This window comes from Leptodactylus fuscus, chromosome 9 (genome assembly GCF_031893055.1).
Source record: "Leptodactylus fuscus isolate aLepFus1 chromosome 9, aLepFus1.hap2, whole genome shotgun sequence".
In the NCBI taxonomy this organism is placed as follows: Eukaryota; Metazoa; Chordata; class Amphibia; order Anura; family Leptodactylidae; genus Leptodactylus; species Leptodactylus fuscus.
In genome coordinates this window covers 90,565,997-90,591,604 of record NC_134273.1, presented here as the reverse complement: position 1 = coordinate 90,591,604, position 25,608 = coordinate 90,565,997, and the positions used below count along the sequence as shown (strand labels likewise).

Below are 25,608 nucleotides of genomic sequence, written 5' to 3'. Positions count from 1 at the left end.
TGAGAAGGCGGAGACGATGGGCAGGAGGGGCATACAATATAAGGAGGAGCCAGGGATGTGCAGGGGCAGGGCTTAGTCCTAAGCTGGAATGCCCCTCCCTCCGCACCTCCATTACTAGCCCCTCCTCCACAACCCCCTTTACTAGCCCCTCCTCCTCCTCCTCCTCCACACCTCCTTTATTAGCCTCCCTGCACTTCCCTTTCCTAGCTCCTCCCTCTGTACTTCCCTTTGCTAGCCCCTCCCTCCGCTAGCCCCTCCCTCCGCTCTCCCAGTCTCTTCTGTGTAGATACATTGTTACATTTCTCTCTGAGTCACCTTCGTAGTTTTAGACACATTTCTGGATCTTTCCTACAGACCTTCATAGATAGGTTACTTAGAAGCTTCTGTCTCACCAGGAGGGGGCGATATTCAGCGACCAGGCACAGCCCGGGACCACTACAAGGACCAGGCACAGCCCGGGACCACTACAAGGACCAGGCACAGCCCGGGACCACTACAAGGACCAGGCACAGCCCGGGACCACTACAAGGACCAGGCACAGCCCGGGACCACTACAAGGACCAGGCACAGCCCGGGACCACTACAAGGACCAGGCACAGCCCGGGACCACTACAAGGACCAGGCACAGCCCGGGACCACTACAAGGACCAGGCACAGCCCGGGACCACTACAAGGACCAGGCACAGCCCGGGACCACTACAAGGACCAGGCACAGCCCGGGACCACTACAAGGACCAGGCACAGCCCGGGACCACTACAAGGACCAGGCACAGCCCGGGACCACTACAAGGACCAGGCAGACCCTGGGACCACTACAAGGACCAGGCACAGCCCGGGACCACTACAAGGACCAGGCACAGCCCAGGACCACTACAAGGACCAGGCAGACCCTGGGACCACTACAAGGACCAGGCAGACCCTGGGACCACTACAAGGACCAGGCAGACCCTGGGACCACTACAAGGACCAGGCAGACCCAGGGACCACTACAAGGACCAGGCAGACCCAGGGACCACTACTAGGACCAGGCAAAGCCCGGGACCACTACAAAGACCAGGCACAGCCAGGGACCACTACAAGGACCAGGCACAGACCGGGACCACTACAAGGACCAGGCAGACCCTGGGACCACTACAAGGACCAGGCAAAGTCCGGGACCACTACAAAGACCAGGCAGACCCTAGGACCACTACAAGGACCAGGCAGACCCTGGGACCACTACAAGGACCAGGCAGACCCCTACAAGGACCAGGCACAGCCCGGGACCACTACAAAGACCAGGCAGACCCAGGGACCACTACAAGGACCAGGCACAGCCAGGGACCACTACAAGGACCAGGCACAGCCAGGGACCACTACAAGGACCAGGCACAGCCCGGGACCACTACAAAGACCAGGCAGACCCTGGGACCACTACAAGGACCAGGCAAAGTCCGGGACCACTACAAAGATCAGGCAGACCCTGGGACCACTACAAGGACCAGGCAGACCCCTACAAGGACCAGGCACAGCCCGGGACCACTACAAGAACCAGGCACAGCCCGGGACCACTACAAGAACCAGGCACAGACCGGGACCACTACAAGGACCAAGCACAGCCCGGGACCACTACAAAGACCAGGCAGACCCTGGGACCACTACAAGGACCAGGCAGACCACTACAAGGACCAGGCACAGACCGGGACCACTACAAGGACCAGGCACAGACCGGGACCACTACAAGGACCAGGCAGACCCTGGGACCACTACAAGGACCAGGCACAGCCCGGGACCACTACAAGGTCCAGGCACAGCCCGGTACCACTACAAAGACCAGGCAGACCCTGGGACCACTACAAGGACCAGGCAGACCCTGGGACCACTACAAGGACCAAGCACAGCCAGGGACCACTACAAGGACCAGGCAGACCCTGGGACCACTACAAAGACCAGGCAGACCCTGGGACCACTACAAGGACCAGGCAGACCCTGGGACCACTACAAGGACCAAGCACAGCCAGGGACCACTACAAGGACCAGGCAGACCCTGGGACCACTACAAAGACCAGGCAGACCCTGGGACCACTACAAGGACCAGGCAAAGTCCGGGACCACTACAAAGACCAGGCAGACCCTGGGACCACTACAAGGAGCCACAGGCTCTCTCACTGTATACTGCCAGGCGTTGCTCTCCCTGTATACTGCTTAGTGCTGCTCTCCCTGTATACTGCTTAGTGCTGCTCTCCCTGTATACTGCTTAGTGCTGCTCTCACTGTATACTGCTTAGTGCTGCTCTCACTGTATACTGCTTAGTGCTGCTCTCACTGTATACTGCTTGGCACTCCTCTCACTGTATACTGCTTAGTGCTGCTCTCCCTGTATACTGCCTGGCACTCCTCTCACTGTATACTGCTTAGTGCTGCTCTCCCTGTATACTGCTTAGTGCTGCTCTCCCTGTATACTGCCTGGCACTCCTCTCACTGTATACTGCTTAGTGCTGCTCTCCCTGTATACTGCTTAGTGCTGCTCTCCCTGTATACTGCTTAGTGCTGCTCTCCCTGTATACTGCCTGGCACTCCTCTCACTGTATACTGCTTAGTGCTGCTCTCCCTGTATACTGCTTAGTGCTGCTCTCCCTGTATACTGCCTGGCACTCCTCTCACTGTATACTGCTTAGTGCTGCTCTCCCTGTATACTGCTTAGTGCTGCTCTCCCTGTATACTGCCAGGCGTTGCTCTCCCTGTATACTACCTAGCGTTGCTCTCACTGTATACTGCCAGGCGTTGCTCTCCCTGTATACTGCCTAGCGCTGCTCTCACTGTATACGGCCCAACGGTCTGGGGCCCTGGGGCATATTTATAGGGGAAGGGACTGAGGCCAATGAAGGAGAGACAGAGGACTGAGCGCATTGTCGGCTTTCCAGAGCAGGTGATCGGTTCGGGGCTGCGGCACAATCGGCTTTTCCGGGCTCCTTTTTATAGATTGCAGCTTTCACCCGCACTAATGAACTTTTAACAAGCGTGCAATTACTTATGCAAATGTACAGCTGTAGTCGGGCGTGGCCGGGTGACTCACCCCTCACTGCCACTGAGGGCACCTAACATGTCAGCCCCCCTAGCTCCAGACTACTACATAACAGGGGGCATGCCTGCTCATGGGGCGAGATGGAGGAGGCCCAAAACCTCACCTCAAGGCACCAAAGCCACACAAGGCCTAGTCACAATGGCAGCTTCTTATGCAGCGTTATATTAACCCCTGAAGTTCATCTTGTCTCCTGGTGTCAGTCTTCACTGCAGTTCTAGCATTCTATGTATGATCTATATGATATGATGTAGTCTCAGTATGAGCAGAGCTGGAGGACTGTGCCCTGAATCATCTCATTATCATCAATGAGTGTGACCGAAAAACTATCACTAGGAGGCTGAGCAACAGCCCGGGGTGCACTACTGCAAATCAGGGTCCAACATGTCACCTCAAGTGCAGCAATGGGGAGCCCCACCTGCCCCTGAAGTGTCAAAGTCCATCATGTCCAGCAGTGTCTGACCCAATGCAAAGAATGGCAACCAAAACTCTGAAATCCTCTGTGCTGCTGGGACCCTGCGGTTGACATAAGGCAGCTCACCTTCAGCTTTTCCTCTGCACTGCTGTTATTTTTGTGTTCTCCCCTTCCCCACAGACCGCTCAGTGCAGTGTACACCGGCAGATCCCGCCGCCGACAAGCCGCCCTGGTGTCCGCGCTCCGGATCATCCCCGGGCAGTGTCTGGAGGGGTCGGCGACACCATAAGTGACAAATGTAGAAGAAAAAGACACCAAAGAGCGGCGAACACTGGACGTACCGGAGCGGCGCACAACACGCTCAGTCACTGACCACCAGACCAAGCAGCAGGGCCGCCTTCAGGGTAAATTCACACACAGCAGATTTATTGCAGTTACCTGAAGCCTCCAACTATATGTGAACCTTAAAGTGCTGCAACAAATCTGCTGTGTGTGAACTTACCCTACATAGTCCTCAAACAGGTGACGGATCAGCAGCAGTGGCCTCTATGGGAGACCCCTCCCCTGGTATGTCCCAGCCCCCAGTGCGCCCCTACCCCCAATATACCCCCTCTACCAATATACCCCTCCCCCAGTGCGCCCCTACCCACACTACACCCCCTCTACCAATATACCCCTCCCCCACTGCGCCCCAGCTTCTTACCTTTGCATTGGGGTTCTTGATAGAGGATCCTCGGTACCAACCTGAAAGATAAGAACAAGGAAGTTTATAAGCAGACAAGTAGCAGCAGCGACGGGTGGAAGCAGCACAAAGTATTGCCAGGAGGAGTTGTAAGATAAAGCTTCACAGATTCCCAGACACAACAACCTTCCACGTCTGAGGATTGTGGCAGCAGCCGAAACACAGTCCAGGGACATGGACGTCAGGCAAGTTGTATGAAAGGCCAAAGCCGCACCCATAAGGAAACAGAGGAGAGGGTCAGCGAGGAGTGGGGGTCTGCATGTGGCGGGGTCACTGGAAGGGATACAGAGGCAGGTTATTTTATATGGATCCTACTCACCCTGTGTTCACACTGTACACCTGTCCTGGGCCTCGTCTGAAGGAGGTCACCTTGTCGGGGAAGGACCCTGAACCCTGACAGTGACCCCGCCATGTACAGACCCCCACTCATCGCTCCGCCTCTCCTCTGTGTGTCTTAGGATTTGGTCTTTCTTTCAAAGACTGTATATAATCAGTCTGCGGTCAGCTCCTGAGCTCCCTCTAGTGGTGACTGTATATAATCAGCCTGCGGTCAGCTCCGGAGCTCCCTCTAGTGGTGACTGTATATAATCAGCCTGCGGTCAGCTCCGGAGCTCCCTCTAGTGGTGACTGTATATAATCAGTCTGCAGTCAGCTCCTGAGTTCCCTCTAGTGGTGACTGTATATAATCAGTCTGCGGTCAGCTCCTGAGCTCCCCCTAGTGGTGGCTGTATATAATCAGTCTGCGGTCAGCTCCGGAGCTCCCTCTAGTGGTGACTGTATATAATCAGCCTGCGGTCAGCTCCGGAGCTCCCTCTAGTGGTGACTGTATATAATCAGTCTGCAGTCAGCTCCTGAGCTCCCTCTAGTGGTGACTGTATATAATCAGTGTGCGGTCAGTTCCTGAGCTCCCTCTAGTGGTGACTGTATATAATCAGTCTGCGGTCAGCTCCTGAGCTCCCTCTAGTGGTGACTGTATATAATCAGCCTGTGCTCTGCCTCGGAGCTCCCTCTAGTGGTGACTGTATATAATCAGCGTGCGGTCAGCTCCTGAGCTCCCTCTAGTGGTGACTGTATATAATCAGTGTGCGGTCGGCTCCTGAGTTCCCTCTAGTGGTGACTGTATATAATCAGTGTGCGGTCGGCTCCTGAGTTCCCCCTAGTGGTGACTGTATACTCTCACCCATCTGTCTGTTAGGTCTTGGTGTTTAGAGCGCCAGTAGTTGTCGGGGCCGAGCTTAGCTCAGGTTTAGTTGACCATCACCCTCAGGCAGGGCCTAGTCAGCCATTGTAGTGCTAGGGACAGATTACCTACCCTGTTTCCATAGTAGTGCCAGCTGCATTCAGTACCACGGTTGTCGGGCATTGACACAACCGTGACAGCACACAGCCCTCAGTGACACACTGTTGCACTAAGCACTGTGTTACCATTAGATGGCGCTCTATATTACACATTTTGATGAATCCACAGCTCACCATGATATGAGTATCTCGAGGCGCACAAGACCCCGGCGCTCCTACCGTGCAGGCGCTGCCTGGATGATAAAGAGTGCAGTGGTTTATATTGTGGGCGCAGTGATTGGCTGTCCAGAGAGAGGGGCTCTTACCCTATTGATATGATTGGGGTCCCCCCTATAGGTAGTCAGTGACCCCTCCTCACCTTCACATTTCTCCAGGATGTGCACAGTTTCTCCCAGTTCCAGAGTTAACCCTTTAGGTACTGATCCACGGAAACTAGATATAACTGAAAAACAAAGAGGTAAGAAGGGTTATAGCAGAGGCGACAGCGCGTGGAGCGCAAAACTAGGACGACATCCCCAGCTACTAATCCAGGTCGCAGTGTGTGCTCATATAGGTGTGTTGTGGGTGTATACTATACATATATACTGTGTGTGTACATATGTGCGGTGCGTGTATACATGTGTGTTGTTTGTGTATGTGCATGAGTATATATAGGTATGTGGTGTGTATGTGCGGACAGTGGGGGTCACATTGTGCGGCACCTTTGGACTATGATGACACTTACAGGCAGCCTTGTGGGTTGTGTCGTGCAGTCAGGGTGTGAACATGGCTGTGGACATTGTAACATTTCATGCAGGTTTGTTACACCGTGTCCTGTCAAGTGATACATTGTAACGCTGCGTGAATACAATGAGTTACATCGCTGTGTGACAACAATGTGACACTGCCGCTGCACCACCACCTGTAGCCATGAGAAGAGAGTGGCAGCGGGGAGCCATTATATCATCACTGCGTGCGACTGGAGCTCAGAGCATCGCCGGCTGCCATACACAAACTTTGTAGTATTGTGTATAGTGTGTGCAGAGTGTCGTAACGCCATGAAGTGCGCTGACAGTAGGTGGAGGGTCCCCGCAGGCAGCAGCAGGGTCATATTGTATTGGTCATGGATGTTGTGGCAGCTCCACTATTTGGCTGAGAGCAACATGTTGTGAGAGCGTGTACGAGGCTGTGCCGTGACCCCCCCCCGAGACAGCTCCGCACTGTCTGTCTGTGACCCTGCGAGACGGCAGCGTGTTGTCAGGCTGTGACCCTGTGTTGTCGAGGCTCCAGCATCATCAATAACCTGGGATCCATTGTGGCGTCTGTTCGGGGGTCTGTAGAGCCGTCTAAATGGACTGCGTCAGCGCCATATCTCTTCCCCTGTGACACCCTGACGGGGAGCGCTCTCTCTCGCTCTCTCTCTCTCTCTCGCTCTCTCTCTCCGCTGCTGCAGTACTAACCCTCTCAGCGCCGCAGCCCTGCTCATCAAAGCCGCCTGCCAAGAACCTGCCGGCGGATCCCACTCCAGGCAGACGACTCCAAAAATAATGAGTCCACCGTCACAAATAGTACATGAGTAAGAGGATTAGTCACCCCTGCGCCCGCACCCCCCGGGGCCATCACATCATCCGCACTGCCCCCCCATATCACACAACGTGACCCTGTATATTAGTGACAATCAATGAAATGGAGAGAAGGCAGCAGCCATGACGGATCAATGCAAGGAGCACAGAGGCAGCAGAAGTAACCGGGGCCCAAACCCGAGGGGCCCCCGATAATACTGAGGAGCGGTGGAGGCGCAAAGATATAGCCTGCCAATAACTCAGTACATCAGCAATCTGTGGGGAGACTACAACTCCCAGCATGCCCTGACTGATATGTGGAGGACTCCCGGGGTCACCGCTGTTCTCTGTATTACACCGTATACTCTGCAGCAGTGGGGAGACTACAACTCCCAGCATGCCCTGACTGATATGCGGAGGACTCCCGGGGTCACTGCTGTTCTCTGTATTACACCCGTATACTCTGCAGCAGTGGGGAGACTACAACTCCCAGCATGCCCTGACTGATATGCGGAGGACTCCCGGGGTCACTGCTGTTCTCTGTATTACACCGTATACTCTGCAGCTGTGAGGAGACTACAACTCCCAGCATGCCCTGACTGATATGTGGAGGACTCCCGGGGTCACTGCTGTTCTCTGTATTACACCGTATACTCTGCAGCAGTGGGGAGACTACAACTCCCAGCATGCCCTGACTGATATGTGGAGGACTCCCGGGGTCACCGCTGTTCTCTGTATTACACCGTATACTCTGCAGCAGTGGGGAGACTACAACTCCCAGCATGCCCTGACTGATATGCGGAGGACTCCCGGGGTCACTGCTGTTCTCTGTATTACACCGTATACTCTGCAGCAGTGGGGAGACTACAACTCCCAGCATGCCCTGACTGATATGCGGAGGACTCCCGGGGTCACTGCTGTTCTCTGTATTACACCGTATACTCTGCAGCAGTGGGGAGACTACAACTCCCAGCATGCCCTGACCGATATGCGGAGGACTCCCGGGGTCACTGCTGTTCTCTGTATTACACCGTATACTCTGCAGCAGTGGGGAGACTACAACTCCCAGCATGCCCTGACTGATATGCGGAGGACTCCCGGGGTCACCGCTGTTCTCTGTATTACACCGTATACTCTGCAGCTGTGGGGAGACTACAACTCCCAGCATGCCCTGACTGATATGCGGAGGACTCCCGGGGTCACTGCTGTTCTCTGTATTACACCCGTATACTCTGCAGCAGTGGGGAGACTACAACTCCCAGCATGCCCTGACTGATATGCGGAGGACTCCCGGGGTCACTGCTGTTCTCTGTATTACACCCGTATACTCTGCAGCAGTGGGGAGACTACAACTCCCAGCATGCCCTGACTGATATGCGGAGGACTCCCGGGGTCACTGCTGTTCTCTGTATTACACCGTATACTCTGCAGCAGTGGGGAGACTACAACTCCCAGCATGCCCTGACCGATATGCGGAGGACTCCCGGGGTCACTGCTGTTCTCTGTATTACACCCGTATACTCTGCAGCAGTGGGGAGACTACAACTCCCAGCATGCCCTGACCCATACCTGATATGTGGAGGACTCCCGGGGTCACTGCTGTTCTCTGTATTACACCCGTATACTCTGCAGCAGTGGGGAGACTACAACTCCCAGCATGCCCTGACTGATATGCGGAGGACTCCCGGGGTCACTGCTGTTCTCTGTATTACACCCGTATACTCTGCAGCAGTGGGGAGACTACAACTCCCAGCATGCCCTGACTGATATGTGGAGGACTCCCGGGGTCACTGCTGTTCTCTATATTACACCAGTATACTCTGCAGCAGTGGGGAGACTACAACTCCCAGCATGCCCTGAATGATATGCGGAGGACTCCCGGGGTCACTGCTGTTCTCTGTATTACACCCGTATACTCTGCAGCAGTGGGGAGACTACAACTCCCAGCATGCCCTGACCGATATGTGGAGGACTCCCGGGGTCACTGCTGTTCTCTGTATTACACCAGTATACTCTGCAGCAGTGGGGAGACTACAACTCCCAGCATGCCCTGACTGATATGTGGAGGACTCCCGGGGTCACTGCTGTTCTCTGTATTACACCCGTATACTCTGCAGCTGTGGGGAGACTACAACTCCCAGCATGCCCTGACTGATATGCGGAGGACTCCCGGGGTCACTGCTGTTCTCTGTATTACACCCGTATACTCTGCAGCAGTGGGGAGACTACAACTCCCAGCATGCCCTGACCGATATGCGGAGGACTCCCGGGGTCACCGCTGTTCTCTGTATTACACCGTATACTCTGCAGCTGTGGGGAGACTACAACTCCCAGCATGCCCTGACTGATATGCGGAGGACTCCCGGGGTCACTGCTGTTCTCTGTATTACACCCGTATACTCTGCAGCTGTGGGGAGACTACAACTCCCAGCATGCCCTGACTGATATGTGGAGGACTCCCGGGGTCACTGCTGTTCTCTGTATTACACCGTATACTCTGCAGCAGTGGGGAGACTACAACTCCCAGCATGCCCTGACCGATATGCGGAGGACTCCCGGGGTCACTGCTGTTCTCTGTATTACACCGTATACTCTGCAGCAGTGGGGAGACTACAACTCCCAGCATGCCCTGACCGATATGTGGAGGACTCCCGGGGTCACTGCTGTTCTCTGTATTACACCGTATACTCTGCAGCAGTGGGGAGACTACAACTCCCAGCATGCCCTGACTGATCCCTGATATGCGGAGGACTCCCGGGGTCACTGCTGTTCTCTGTATTACACCCGTATACTCTGCAGCAGTGGGGAGACTACAACTCCCAGCATGCCCTGACTAATCCCTGATATGTGGAGGACTCCCGGGGTCACTGCTGTTCTCTATATTACACCCGTATACTCTGCAGCAGTGGGGAGACTACAACTCCCAGCATGCCCTGACTGATATGCGGAGGACTCCCGGGGTCACTGCTGTTCTCTGTATTACACCCGTATACTCTGCAGCAGTGGGGAGACTACAACTCCCAGCATGCCCTGACTGATATGTGGAGGACTCCCGGGGTCGCCGCTGTTCTCTGTATTACACCGTATACTCTGCAGCAGTGGGGAGACTACAACTCCCAGCATGCCCTGACTGATATGCGGAGGACTCCCGGGGTCACTGCTGTTCTCTGTATTACACCCGTATACTCTGCAGCAGTGGGGAGACTACAACTCCCAGCATGCCCTGACTGATATGTGGAGGACTCCCGGGGTCACTGCTGTTCTCTGTATTACACCGTATACTCTGCAGCAGTGGGGAGACTACAACTCCCAGCATGCCCTGACTGATATGTGGAGGACTCCCGGGGTCACCGCTGTTCTCTGTATTACACCGTATACTCTGCAGCAATGGGGAGACTACAACTCCCAGCATGCCCTGACCGATATGCGGAGGACTCCCGGGGTCACTGCTGTTCTCTATATTACACCCGTATACTCTGCAGCAATGGGGAGACTACAACTCCCAGCATGCCCTGACCGATATGCGGAGGACTCCCGGGGTCACTGCTGTTCTCTATATTACACCCGTATACTCTGCAGCAATGGGGAGACTACAACTCCCAGCATGCCCTGACCGATATGTGGAGGACTCCCGGGGTCACTGCTGTTCTCTGTATTACACCGTATACTCTGCAGCAGTGGGGAGACTACAACTCCCAGCATGCCCTGACCGATATGCGGAGGACTCCCGGGGTCACTGCTGTTCTCTATATTACACCCGTATACTCTGCAGCAGTGGGGAGACTACAACTCCCAGCATGCCCTGACTGATATGTGGAGGACTCCCGGGGTCACCGCTGTTCTCTGTATTACACCCGTATACTCTGCAGCAGTGGGGAGACTACAACTCCCAGCATGCCCTGACTGATATGTGGAGGACTCCCGGGGTCACCGCTGTTCTCTATATTACACCCGTATACTCTGCAGCAGTGGGGAGACTACAACTCCCAGCATGCCCTGACTGATCCCTGATATGTGGAGGACTCCCGGGGTCACTGCTGTTCTCTGTATTACACCGTATACTCTGCAGCAGTGGGGAGACTACAACTCCCAGCATGCCCTGACCGATATGCGGAGGACTCCCGGGGTCACTGCTGTTCTCTGTATTACACCCGTATACTCTGCAGCAGTGGGGAGACTACAACTCCCAGCATGCCCTGACTGATATGTGGAGGACTCCCGGGGTCACTGCTGTTCTCTGTATTACACCCGTATACTCTGCAGCAGTGGGGAGACTACAACTCCCAGCATGCCCTGACTGATCCCTGATATGTGGAGGACTCCCGGGGTCACTGCTGTTCTCTGTATTACACCGTATACTCTGCAGCAGTGGGGAGACTACAACTCCCAGCATGCCCTGACTGATATGTGGAGGACTCCCGGGGTCACTGCTGTTCTCTGTATTACACCCGTATACTCTGCAGCAGTGGGGAGACTACAACTCCCAGCATGCCCTGACTGATCCCTGATATGTGGAGGACTCCCGGGGTCACTGCTGTTCTCTGTATTACACCGTATACTCTGCAGCAGTGGGGAGACTACAACTCCCAGCATGCCCTGACTGATATGTGGAGGACTCCCGGGGTCACTGCTGTTCTCTGTATTACACCCGTATACTCTGCAGCAGTGGGGAGACTACAACTCCCAGCATGCCCTGACCGATATGCGGAGGACTCCCGGGGTCACTGCTGTTCTCTGTATTACACCGTATACTCTGCAGCAGTGGGGAGACTACAACTCCCAGCATGCCCTGACCGATATGCGGAGGACTCCCGGGGTCACCGCTGTTCTCTGTATTACACCGTATACTCTGCAGCAGTGGGGAGACTACAACTCCCAGCATGCCCTGACTGATATGTGGAGGACTCCCGGGGTCACTGCTGTTCTCTGTATTACACCGTATACTCTGCAGCAGTGGGGAGACTACAACTCCCAGCATGCCCTGACTGATATGTGGAGGACTCCCGGGGTCACTGCTGTTCTCTGTATTACACCCGTATACTCTGCAGCAGTGGGGAGACTACAACTCCCAGCATGCCCTGACCGATATGCGGAGGACTCCCGGGGTCACTGCTGTTCTCTGTATTACACCGTATACTCTGCAGCAGTGGGGAGACTACAACTCCCAGCATGCCCTGACTGATATGCGGAGGACTCCCGGGGTCACTGCTGTTCTCTGTATTACACCCGTATACTCTGCAGCAGTGGGGAGACTACAACTCCCAGCATGCCCTGACCCATACCTGATATGTGGAGGACTCCCGGGGTCACTGCTGTTCTCTGTATTACACCGTATACTCTGCAGCAGTGGGGAGACTACAACTCCCAGCATGCCCTGACCGATCCCTGATATGCGGAGGACTCCCGGGGTCACTGCTGTTCTCTGTATTACACCCGTATACTCTGCAGCAGTGGGGAGACTACAACTCCCAGCATGCCCTGACTGATCCCTGATATGTGGAGGACTCCCGGGGTCACTGCTGTTCTCTATATTACACCCGTATACTCTGCAGCAGTGGGGAGACTACAACTCCCAGCATGCCCTGACCGATATGCGGAGGACTCCCGGGGTCACTGCTGTTCTCTGTATTACACCCGTATACTCTGCAGCAGTGGGGAGACTACAACTCCCAGCATGCCCTGACTGATATGCGGAGGACTCCCGGGGTCACTGCTGTTCTCTGTATTACACCCGTATACTCTGCAGCAGTGGGGAGACTACAACTCCCAGCATGCCCTGACCGATCCCTGATATGTGGAGGACTCCCGGGGTCACTGCTGTTCTCTGTATTACACCGTATACTCTGCAGCAGTGGGGAGACTACAACTCCCAGCATGCCCTGACCGATATGTGGAGGACTCCCGGGGTCACTGCTGTTCTCTGTATTACACCCGTATACTCTGCAGCTGTGGGGAGACTACAACTCCCAGCATGCCCTGACTGATCCCTGATATGCGGAGGACTCCCGGGGTCACCGCTGTTCTCTGTATTACACCGTATACTCTGCAGCTGTGGGGAGACTACAACTCCCAGCATGCCCTGACTGATATGCGGAGGACTCCCGGGGTCACTGCTGTTCTCTGTATTACACCGTATACTCTGCAGCAGTGGGGAGACTACAACTCCCAGCATGCCCTGACCGATATGCGGAGGACTCCCGGGGTCACTGCTGTTCTCTGTATTACACCGTATACTCTGCAGCAGTGGGGAGACTACAACTCCCAGCATGCCCTGACCGATATGCGGAGGACTCCCGGGGTCACTGCTGTTCTCTGTATTACACCCGTATACTCTGCAGCAGTGGGGAGACTACAACTCCCAGCATGCCCTGACTGATATGCGGAGGACTCCCGGGGTCACTGCTGTTCTCTGTATTACACCGTATACTCTGCAGCAGTGGGGAGACTACAACTCCCAGCATGCCCTGACTGATATGTGGAGGACTCCCGGGGTCACTGCTGTTCTCTGTATTACACCGTATACTCTGCAGCAGTGGGGAGACTACAACTCCCAGCATGCCCTGACCGATATGCGGAGGACTCCCGGGGTCACTGCTGTTCTCTGTATTACACCGTATACTCTGCAGCAGTGGGGAGACTACAACTCCCAGCATGCCCTGACCGATATGCGGAGGACTCCCGGGGTCACTGCTGTTCTCTGTATTACACCGTATACTCTGCAGCAGTGGGGAGACTACAACTCCCAGCATGCCCTGACTGATATGTGGAGGACTCCCGGGGTCACTGCTGTTCTCTGTATTACACCGTATACTCTGCAGCAGTGGGGAGACTACAACTCCCAGCATGCCCTGACTGATATGCGGAGGACTCCCGGGGTCACTGCTGTTCTCTGTATTACACCGTATACTCTGCAGCAGTGGGGAGACTACAACTCCCAGCATGCCCTGACTGATATGTGGAGGACTCCCGGGGTCACTGCTGTTCTCTGTATTACACCGTATACTCTGCAGCAGTGGGGAGACTACAACTCCCAGCATGCCCTGACTGATATGCGGAGGACTCCCGGGGTCACTGCTGTTCTCTGTATTACACCCGTATACTCTGCAGCAGTGGGGAGACTACAACTCCCAGCATGCCCTGACCGATCCCTGATATGTGGAGGACTCCCGGGGTCACTGCTGTTCTCTGTATTACACCGTATACTCTGCAGCAGTGGGGAGACTACAACTCCCAGCATGCCCTGACTGATATGCGGAGGACTCCCGGGGTCACTGCTGTTCTCTGTATTACACCGTATACTCTGCAGCAGTGGGGAGACTACAACTCCCAGCATGCCCTGACTGATATGTGGAGGACTCCCGGGGTCACTGCTGTTCTCTGTATTACACCAGTATACTCTGCAGCAGTGGGGAGACTACAACTCCCAGCATGCCCTGACTGATATGCGGAGGACTCCCGGGGTCACTGCTGTTCTCTGTATTACACCGTATACTCTGCAGCAGTGGGGAGACTACAACTCCCAGCATGCCCTGACCGATATGCGGAGGACTCCCGGGGTCACTGCTGTTCTCTGTATTACACCGTATACTCTGCAGCAGTGGGGAGACTACAACTCCCAGCATGCCCTGACCGATATGTGGAGGACTCCCGGGGTCACTGCTGTTCTCTTTATTACACCGTATACTCTGCAGCAGTGGGGAGACTACAACTCCCAGCATGCCCTGACTGATCCCTGATATGTGGAGGACTCCCGGGGTCACTGCTGTTCTCTATATTACACCAGTATACTCTGCAGCAGTGGGGAGACTACAACTCCCAGCATGCCCTGACCGATATGCGGAGGACTCCCGGGGTCACTGCTGTTCTCTGTATTACACCGTATACTCTGCAGCAGTGGGGAGACTACAACTCCCAGCATGCCCTGACTGATATGTGGAGGACTCCCGGGGTCACTGCTGTTCTCTGTATTACACCGTATACTCTGCAGCAGTGGGGAGACTACAACTCCCAGCATGCCCTGACCGATCCCTGATATGTGGAGGACTCCCGGGGTCACTGCTGTTCTCTGTATTACACCGTATACTCTGCAGCAGTGGGGAGACTACAACTCCCAGCATGCCCTGACTGATATGCGGAGGACTCCCGGGGTCACTGCTGTTCTCTGTATTACACCCGTATACTCTGCAGCAGTGGGGAGACTACAACTCCCAGCATGCCCTGACTGATATGCGGAGGACTCCCGGGGTCACTGCTGTTCTCTGTATTACACCGTATACTCTGCAGCAGTGGGGAGACTACAACTCCCAGCATGCCCTGACCGATATGCGGAGGACTCCCGGGGTCACTGCTGTTCTCTGTATTACACCGTATACTCTGCAGCAGTGGGGAGACTACAACTCCCAGCATGCCCTGACCGATATGTGGAGGACTCCCGGGGTCACTGCTGTTCTCTGTATTACACCCGTATACTCTGCAGCAGTGGGGAGACTACAACTCCCAGCATGCCCTGACTGATATGTGGAGGACTCCCGGGGTCACTGCTGTTCTCTTTATTACACCGTATACTCTGCAGCAGTGGGGAGACTACAACTCCCAGCATGCCCTGACTGATCCCTGATATGTGGAGGACTCCCGGGGTCACTGCTGTTCTCTATATTACACCAGTATACTCTGCAGCAGTGGGGAGACTACAACTCCCAGCATGCCCTGACCGATATGCGGAGGACTCCCGGGGTCACTGCTGTTCTCTGTATTACACCGTATACTCTGCAGCAGTGGGGAGACTACAACTCCCAGCATGCCCTGACCCATACCTGATATGTGGAGGACTCCCGGGGTCACTGCTGTTCTCTGTATTACACCGTATACTCTGCAGCTGTGAGGAGACTACAACTCCCAGCATGCCCTGACTGATATGTGGAGGACTCCCGGGGTCACTGCTGTTCTCTGTATTACACCCGTATACTCTGCAGCAGTGGGGAGACTACAACTCCCAGCATGCCCTGGCCCATACCTGATATGCGGAGGACTCCCGGGGTCACTGCTGTTCTCTGTATTACACCGTATACTCTGCAGCAGTGGGGAGACTACAACTCCCAGCATGCCCTGACTGATCCCTGATATGCGGAGGACTCCCGGGGTCACCGCTGTTCTCTGTATTACACCGTATACTCTGCAGCAGTGGGGAGACTACAACTCCCAGCATGCCCTGACCGATATGTGGAGGACTCCCGGGGTCACTGCTGTTCTCTGTATTACACCTGTATACTCTGCAGCTGTGAGGAGACTACAACTCCCAGCATGCCCTGGCCCATACCTGATATGTGGAGGACTCCCGGGGTCACTGCTGTTCTCTGTATTACACCGTATACTCTGCAGCAGTGGGGAGACTACAACTCCCAGCATGCCCTGACTGATATGTGGAGGACTCCCGGGGTCACTGCTGTTCTCTGTATTACACCGTATACTCTGCAGCAGTGGGGAGACTACAACTCCCAGCATGCCCTGACCGATCCCTGATATGTGGAGGACTCCCGGGGTCACTGCTGTTCTCTGTATTACACCGTATACTCTGCAGCAGTGGGGAGACTACAACTCCCAGCATGCCCTGACTGATATGCGGAGGACTCCCGGGGTCACTGCTGTTCTCTGTATTACACCCGTATACTCTGCAGCAGTGGGGAGACTACAACTCCCAGCATGCCCTGACTGATATGCGGAGGACTCCCGGGGTCACTGCTGTTCTCTGTATTACACCGTATACTCTGCAGCAGTGGGGAGACTACAACTCCCAGCATGCCCTGACCGATATGCGGAGGACTCCCGGGGTCACTGCTGTTCTCTGTATTACACCGTATACTCTGCAGCAGTGGGGAGACTACAACTCCCAGCATGCCCTGACCGATATGTGGAGGACTCCCGGGGTCACTGCTGTTCTCTGTATTACACCCGTATACTCTGCAGCAGTGGGGAGACTACAACTCCCAGCATGCCCTGACTGATATGTGGAGGACTCCCGGGGTCACTGCTGTTCTCTTTATTACACCGTATACTCTGCAGCAGTGGGGAGACTACAACTCCCAGCATGCCCTGACTGATCCCTGATATGTGGAGGACTCCCGGGGTCACTGCTGTTCTCTATATTACACCAGTATACTCTGCAGCAGTGGGGAGACTACAACTCCCAGCATGCCCTGACCGATATGCGGAGGACTCCCGGGGTCACTGCTGTTCTCTGTATTACACCGTATACTCTGCAGCAGTGGGGAGACTACAACTCCCAGCATGCCCTGACCCATACCTGATATGTGGAGGACTCCCGGGGTCACTGCTGTTCTCTGTATTACACCGTATACTCTGCAGCTGTGAGGAGACTACAACTCCCAGCATGCCCTGACTGATATGTGGAGGACTCCCGGGGTCACTGCTGTTCTCTGTATTACACCCGTATACTCTGCAGCAGTGGGGAGACTACAACTCCCAGCATGCCCTGGCCCATACCTGATATGTGGAGGACTCCCGGGGTCACTGCTGTTCTCTGTATTACACCGTATACTCTGCAGCAGTGGGGAGACTACAACTCCCAGCATGCCCTGACTGATCCCTGATATGCGGAGGACTCCCGGGGTCACCGCTGTTCTCTGTATTACACCGTATACTCTGCAGCAGTGGGGAGACTACAACTCCCAGCATGCCCTGACCGATATGTGGAGGACTCCCGGGGTCACTGCTGTTCTCTGTATTACACCTGTATACTCTGCAGCTGTGAGGAGACTACAACTCCCAGCATGCCCTGACCCATACCTGATATGTGGAGGACTCCCGGGGTCACCGCTGTTCTCTGTATTACACCGTATACTCTGCAGCTGTGAGGAGACTACAACTCCCAGCATGCCCTGACTGATATGTGGAGGACTCCCGGGGTCACTGCTGTTCTCTGTATTACACCAGTATACTCTGCAGCAGTGGGGAGACTACAACTCCCAGCATGCCCTGACTGATATGCGGAGGACTCCCGGGGTCACTGCTGTTCTCTGTATTACACCGTATACTCTGCAGCAGTGGGGAGACTACAACTCCCAGCATGCCCTGACTGATCCCTGATATGTGGAGGACTCCCGGGGTCACTGCTGTTCTCTGTATTACACCGTATACTCTGCAGCAGTGGGGAGACTACAACTCCCAGCATGCCCTGACTGATATGCGGAGGACTCCCGGGGTCACCGCTGTTCTCTGTATTACACCCGTATACTCTGCAGCAGTGGGGAGACTACAACTCCCAGCATGCCCTGACTGATCCCTGATATGTGGAGGACTCCCGGGGTCACCGCTGTTCTCTGTATTACACCGTATACTCTGCAGCTGTGAGGAGACTACAACTCCCAGCATGCCCTGACCCATACCTGATATGTGGAGGACTCCCGGGGTCACTATTTTACGCCTGTTTTGTCCGCACAATCCAATTATTTATAAGATGACCCAATTACCTGCAGAATCCGCCCCGGGCGGCCGACACTTCTGCATCAGCTATGAAGGAGTCAGAAGACTGTGGTCTGAGACACTACAACTCCCAGCATGTGACTGCAGGGGCACTCTAACTCCATGCACATTCCCCCTATGGGCACACTGCACTCAGCAGCGCCCCCTGGGGTTAGGTTACCCTGTATGATGGGACTCTCCAGCTTGAAACATGATGGGAGTTTTACAACAGCTAAAGATCCATTTCTAGTTCTCAGTGTGACAGTGTGAACACCGTCCTATCCCTCAGTGTGGCCGTGGGAACGCCGCCACTGCCATTTGTACGCCGCCACCGCCATTTGTACGCCGCCACCGCCATTTGTACGCCGCCACCGCCATTTGTACGCTGCCACCGCCATTTGTATGCCGCCACCGCCATTTGTACGCCGCCACCGCCATTTGTACGCCGCCACCTCCATTTGTACGCCGCCACCGCCATTTGTACGCCGCCACCGCCATTTGTCCACCATTGCTGCAGAAGGAGATGGAACAAATCTATAGATACTGAATGTAAATGTCCTTGAGGAGAGAAGTCGCTCCAGACTGACGCCAGTCACCTCGTACATCCTATACCTCTGCAGTCACAGCTCTGCGCAACACCCACACACTGCCGCACCGCACACACCACAAGCAGCAGCACAGCCCCATCCTATACAGCCCTGGGGAAGATGGTGTGTACAGAGAACATAGGGGGCGCTACAGCCACATCGTATACAAGGAACATAGGGGGCGCCACAGCCCATCGTATACAGGGAACATAGGGGGCGCCACAGCCCATCGTATACAGGGAACATAGGGGGCGCCACAGCCCATCGTATACAGAGAACATAGGGGGCGCCACAGCCACATCGTATACAAGGAACATAGGGGGCGCCACAGCCCATCGTATACAGGGAACATAGGGGGCGCTACAGCCACATCGTATACAGGGAACATAGGGGGCGCCACAGCCCATCGTATACAGGGAACATAGGGGGCGCCACAGCCCATCGTATACAGGGAACATAGGGGGCGCCACAGCCCCATCGTATACAGGGAACATAGGGGGCACCACAGCCCCATCGTATACAGAGAACATAGTGGGCGCTACAGCCCATCGTATACAGGGAACATAGGGGGCGCCACAGCCCATCGTATACAGGGAACATAGGGGGCGCCACAGCCCATCGTATACAGGGAACATAGGGGGCGCTACAGCCACATCGTATACAGGGAACATAGGGGGCGCCACAGCCCATCGTATACAGGGAACATAGGGGGCGCCACAGCCCATCGTATACAGGGAACATAGGGGGCGCCACAGCCCATCGTATACAGGGAACATAGGGGGCGCCACAGCCCCATCGTATACAGGGAACATAGGGGGCACCGCAGCCCCATCGTATACAGGGAACATAGGGGGCGCTACAGCCACATCGTATACAGAGAACATAGGGGGCGCTACAGCCCATCGTATACAGGGAACATAGGGGGCGCCACAGCCCATCGTATACAGGGAACATAGGGGGCGCCACAGCCCCATCGTATACAGAGAACATAGGGGGCGCTACAGCCCCATCGTATACAGAGAACATAGGGGGCGCTACAGCCCATCGTATACAGAGAACATAGGGGGCGCCACAGCCCATCGTATACAGGGAACATAGGGGGCGCCACAGCCCATCGTATACAGGGAACATAGGGGGCGCCACAGCCCCAACGTATACAGGGAACATAGGGGGCACCACAGCCCCATCGTATACAGAGAACATAGGGGGCGCCACAGCCCATCGTATACAGGGAACATAGGGGGCGCCACAGCCCCATCGTATACAGAGAACATAGGGGGCGCCACAGCCCATCGTATACAGGGAACATAGGGGGCGCCACAGCCCATCGTATACAGGGAACATAGGGGGCGCCACAGCCCATCGTATACAGGGAACATAGGGGGCGCCACAGCCCATCGTATACAAGGAACATAGGGGGCGCCACAGCCCATCGTATACAGGGAACATAGGGGGCGCCACAGCCCATCGTATACAGGGAACATAGGGGGCGCCACAGCCCATCGTATACAGGGAACATAGGGGGCGCCACAGCCACATCGTATACAGGGAACATAGGGGGCGCCACAGCCCATCGTATACAGGGAACATAGGGGGCGCCACAGCCCATCGTATACAGGGAACATAGGGGGCGCTACAGCCCATCGTATACAGGGAACATAGGGGGCGCCACAGCCCCATCGTATACAGGGAACATAGGGGGCGCTACAGCCCCATCGTATACAGAGAACATAGGGGCCCCACAGCCCATCGTATACAGGGAACATAGGGGGCGCCACAGCCACATCGTATACAAGGAACATAGGGGGCGCCACAGCCACATCGTATACAGAGAACATAGGGGCCCCACAGCCCATCGTATACAGGGAACAGAGGGGGCGCCACAGCCCATCGTATACAGGGAACATAGGGGGCGCCACAGCCACATCGTATACAAGGAACATAGGGGGCGCTACAGCCACATCGTATACAGAGAACATAGGGGGCGCCACAGCCACATCATATACAGGGAACATAGGGGGCGCCACAGCCCCATCGTATACAGGGAACATAGGGGGCGCTACAGCCACATCGTATACAGAGAACATAGGGGGCGCCACAGCCACATCGTATACAGGGAACATAGGGGGCGCCACAGCCCCATCGTATACAGGGAACATAGGGGGCGCCACAGCCACATCGTATACAGGGAACATAGGGGGTGCCACATCCCCATTGTATACAGCCCTGGGGAAGGTGGTGTGTACAGGGCACCATAGGGGGCGCCACAGGACCATCATATTTTTACATGGTCAGATTTTGAAGGGAGTTTGGAAGGTTTGCGGCTAGCTGGCCACATTACTGCGGTGCAGGCCGAGGACAGGCTGGGTCCCTGCTTCCATACTCGCTGCCTCCTCGTCCCCGCACTCACATGTGAGGTTTCCGTGAATTAAGGTCAGACACCGCCCGGAGAGAGCGCGGCGGGGGAGGGGGATCCGCTCAGCCAGGGGATTATTTAATGCTGATTTGATTATAACAATCATGTTGTCTCGTGCCCAGACATAATCCCGGCCGCTCCGGTGGTCACCGCCATGCCAAGGGGCATAATAGCCCAGAAATGGCACCGGCCTGTAGCAGGCGGGGCGTAGATGTAGTGACTACGCCTTAGATATGGCCCATGGTAGGTGGGGGCCCTGGGATATAACAGACCTGTCACCCCCCCAGCGTCCTCTCGCACGTCCCTGACATAATGACCTCCCTGCTTGCTCAGCAGCTCCACAGATGCTCTTATCCAGCTCTGCGCACTCCGGATCCCCGGGGACACGACAGGGCCGAGCGCTCAGCGGGACAAGCAGGTAAAACTGCACAACTACTCCCAGCTGAGCGGCCATTACACCGAGATCCAGAACACACTAGCCAAAAGCTCTTAGAGTTTGTTACAATGTATCAGTGCAGGTCAATATAGAAATATGAAGTCCACAGAGATATTCTAGAGTGGATACAACTGTAACAAACCCTCAGCTGTGAGAAGCAATCCCTGCAGGAAGAGGATTAAAGGGAGGCGTCCAAGATACCAGAGCCCCCCTTTAAGTCTCCCTCTATGTTCTGCAATGTGGCGGAGGACCGGGGGGACAGGGCGGCGTAGTCCAGTAATCTGCGCACTTCAGGATGTCTGGAGCGTTCAGCACGGATTAGCCTAATTATATCACCCTATCACAAAGAGAACCCCTCCCCCATCCGTAACATCAGGAACCTGCCCAAATCCTGAGGGGTAAAAACTGCCCATAGACATGACAAGACCCCCAATACACCCAACCCAAAAAGAAGGGAGACCACCACAAAAGACTCTAGATACGCCCGCGCTCTCCATCTCTCCTCTAGATACGCCCGCGCTCTCCATCTCTCCTCTAGATACGCCCGCTCTCTCCATCTCTTCTCTAGATACGCCCGCTCTCTCCAGCTCTCCTCTAGATACGCCCGTTCTCTCCATCTCTTCTCTAGATACGCCCGCTCTCTCCAGCTCTCCTCTAGATACGCCCGCGCTCTCCATCTCTCTCCTCTAGATACGCCCGCTCTCTCCATCTCTCTCCTCTAGATACGCCCGCTCTCTCCATCTCTTCTCTAGATACGCCCGCTCTCTCCAGCTCTCCTCTAGATACGCCCGCGCTCTCCATCTCTCCTCTAGATACGCCCGCTCTCTCCATCTCTCCTCTAGATACGCCCGCGCTCTCCATCTCTTCTCTAGATACGCCCGCTCTCTCCAGCTCTCCTCTAGATACGCCCGCGCTCTCCATCTCTCCTCTAGATACGCCCGCTCTCTCCATCTCTCCTCTAGATACGCCCGCTCTCTCCATCTCTCCTCTAGATACGCCCGCGCTCTCCATCTCTCCTCTAGATACGCCCGCGCTCTCCATCTCTCCTCTAGATACGCCCGCTCTCTCCATCTCTCCTCTAGATACGCCCGCTCTCTCCATCGCTCCTCTAGATACGCCCGCTCTCTCCATCTCTCCTCTAGATACGCCCGCTCTCTCCATCTCTCTCCTCTAGATACGCCCGCTCTCTCCATCTCTCCTCTAGATACGCCCGCTCTCTCCATCTCTCTCCTCTAGATACGCCCGCTCTCTCCATCTCTCTCCTCTAGATACGCCCGCTCTCTCCATCTCTCCTCTAGATACGCCCGCGCTCTCCATCTCTCCTCTAGATACGCCCGCGCTCTCCATCTCTCCTCTAGATACGCCCGCTCTCTCCATCTCTCTCCTCTAGATACGCCCGCTCTCTCCATCTCTCCTCTAGATACGCCCGCGCTCTCCATCTCTCCTCTAGATACGCCCGCGCTCTCCATCTCTCCTCTAGATACGCCCGCTCTCTCCATCTCTCCTCTAGATACGCCCGCTCTCTCCATCTCTCCTCTAGATACGCCCGCTCTCTCCATCTCTCTCCTCTAGATACGCCCGCTCTCTCCATCTCTCCTCTAGATACGCCCGCTCTCTCCATCTCTCTCCTCTAGATACGCCCGCTCTCTCCATCTCTCTCCTCTAGATACGCCCGCTCTCTCCATCTCTCCTCTAGATACGCCCGCTCTCTCCATCTCTCCTCTAGATACGCCCGCGCTCTCCATCTCTCCTCTAGATACGCCCGCGCTCTCCATCTCTCCTCTAGATACGCCCGCTCTCTCCATCTCTCTCCTCTAGATACGCCCGCTCTCTCCATCTCTCCTCTAGATACGCCCGCTCTCTCCATCTCTCTCCTCTAGATACGCCAGCTCTCTCCATCTCTCCTCTAGATACGCCCGCTCTCTCCATCTCTCCTCTAGATACGCCCGCTCTCTCCATCTCTCTCCTCTAGATACGCCCGCTCTCTCCATCTCTCTCCTCTAGATACGCCCGCTCTCTCCATCTCTCCTCTAGATACGCCCGCTCTCTCCATCTCTCCTCTAGATACGCCCGCGCTCTCCATCGCTCCTCTAGATACGCCCGCTCTCTCCATCTCTCCTCTAGATACGCCCGCTCTCTCCATCTCTCTCCTCTAGATACGCCCGCTCTCTCCATCTCTCCTCTAGATACGCCCGCTCTCTCCATCTCTTCTCTAGATACGCCCGCTCTCTCCATCTCTCCTCTAGATACGCCCGCTCTCTCCATCTCTTCTCTAGATACGCCCGCTCTCTCCAGCTCTCCTCTAGATACGCCCGTTCTCTCCATCTCTTCTCTAGATACGCCCGCTCTCTCCAGCTCTCCTCTAGATACGCCCGCGCTCTCCATCTCTCTCCTCTAGATACGCCCGCTCTCTCCATCTCTCTCCTCTAGATACGCCCGCTCTCTCCATCTCTTCTCTAGATACGCCCGCTCTCTCCAGCTCTCCTCTAGATACGCCCGCGCTCTCCATCTCTCCTCTAGATACGCCCGCTCTCTCCATCTCTCCTCTAGATACGCCCGCGCTCTCCATCTCTTCTCTAGATACGCCCGCTCTCTCCAGCTCTCCTCTAGATACGCCCGCGCTCTCCATCTCTCCTCTAGATACGCCCGCTCTCTCCATCTCTCCTCTAGATACGCCCGCTCTCTCCATCTCTCCTCTAGATACGCCCGCGCTCTCCATCTCTCCTCTAGATACGCCCGCGCTCTCCATCTCTCCTCTAGATACGCCCGCTCTCTCCATCTCTCCTCTAGATACGCCCGCTCTCTCCATCGCTCCTCTAGATACGCCCGCTCTCTCCATCTCTCCTCTAGATACGCCCGCTCTCTCCATCTCTCTCCTCTAGATACGCCCGCTCTCTCCATCTCTCCTCTAGATACGCCCGCTCTCTCCATCTCTCTCCTCTAGATACGCCCGCTCTCTCCATCTCTCTCCTCTAGATACGCCCGCTCTCTCCATCTCTCCTCTAGATACGCCCGCGCTCTCCATCTCTCCTCTAGATACGCCCGCGCTCTCCATCTCTCCTCTAGATACGCCCGCTCTCTCCATCTCTCTCCTCTAGATACGCCCGCTCTCTCCATCTCTCCTCTAGATACGCCCGCGCTCTCCATCTCTCCTCTAGATACGCCCGCGCTCTCCATCTCTCCTCTAGATACGCCCGCTCTCTCCATCTCTCCTCTAGATACGCCCGCTCTCTCCATCTCTCCTCTAGATACGCCCGCTCTCTCCATCTCTCTCCTCTAGATACGCCCGCTCTCTCCATCTCTCCTCTAGATACGCCCGCTCTCTCCATCTCTCTCCTCTAGATACGCCCGCTCTCTCCATCTCTCTCCTCTAGATACGCCCGCTCTCTCCATCTCTCCTCTAGATACGCCCGCTCTCTCCATCTCTCCTCTAGATACGCCCGCGCTCTCCATCTCTCCTCTAGATACGCCCGCGCTCTCCATCTCTCCTCTAGATACGCCCGCTCTCTCCATCTCTCTCCTCTAGATACGCCCGCTCTCTCCATCTCTCCTCTAGATACGCCCGCTCTCTCCATCTCTCTCCTCTAGATACGCCAGCTCTCTCCATCTCTCCTCTAGATACGCCCGCTCTCTC

The 25,608-nt window shown here is 55.5% G+C and overlaps 1 protein-coding gene across 6 annotated transcripts in view; it reads right to left on the bottom strand.

Moving 5' to 3' along the window:
• The window catches only part of DOCK3 (dedicator of cytokinesis 3), a 111,324-nt gene that overhangs the window by 65,315 nt on the left and 20,401 nt on the right, over nt 1-25,608 (bottom strand). For all 6 annotated transcript variants that reach the window (XR_012717468.1, XM_075287560.1, XM_075287562.1 and 3 more), the window contains exons 2-3: nt 5,875-5,958; nt 4,179-4,219 (exon numbers count right to left, since the gene is read on the bottom strand). Coding sequence is in view for 5 of the 6 variants with exons in the window: in XM_075287560.1 (XP_075143661.1) it covers nt 4,179-4,219; nt 5,875-5,958 (125 nt within the window). In the remaining variant the exon portion in view is untranslated. The remainder of the gene's footprint in view (nt 1-4,178; nt 4,220-5,874; nt 5,959-25,608) is intronic.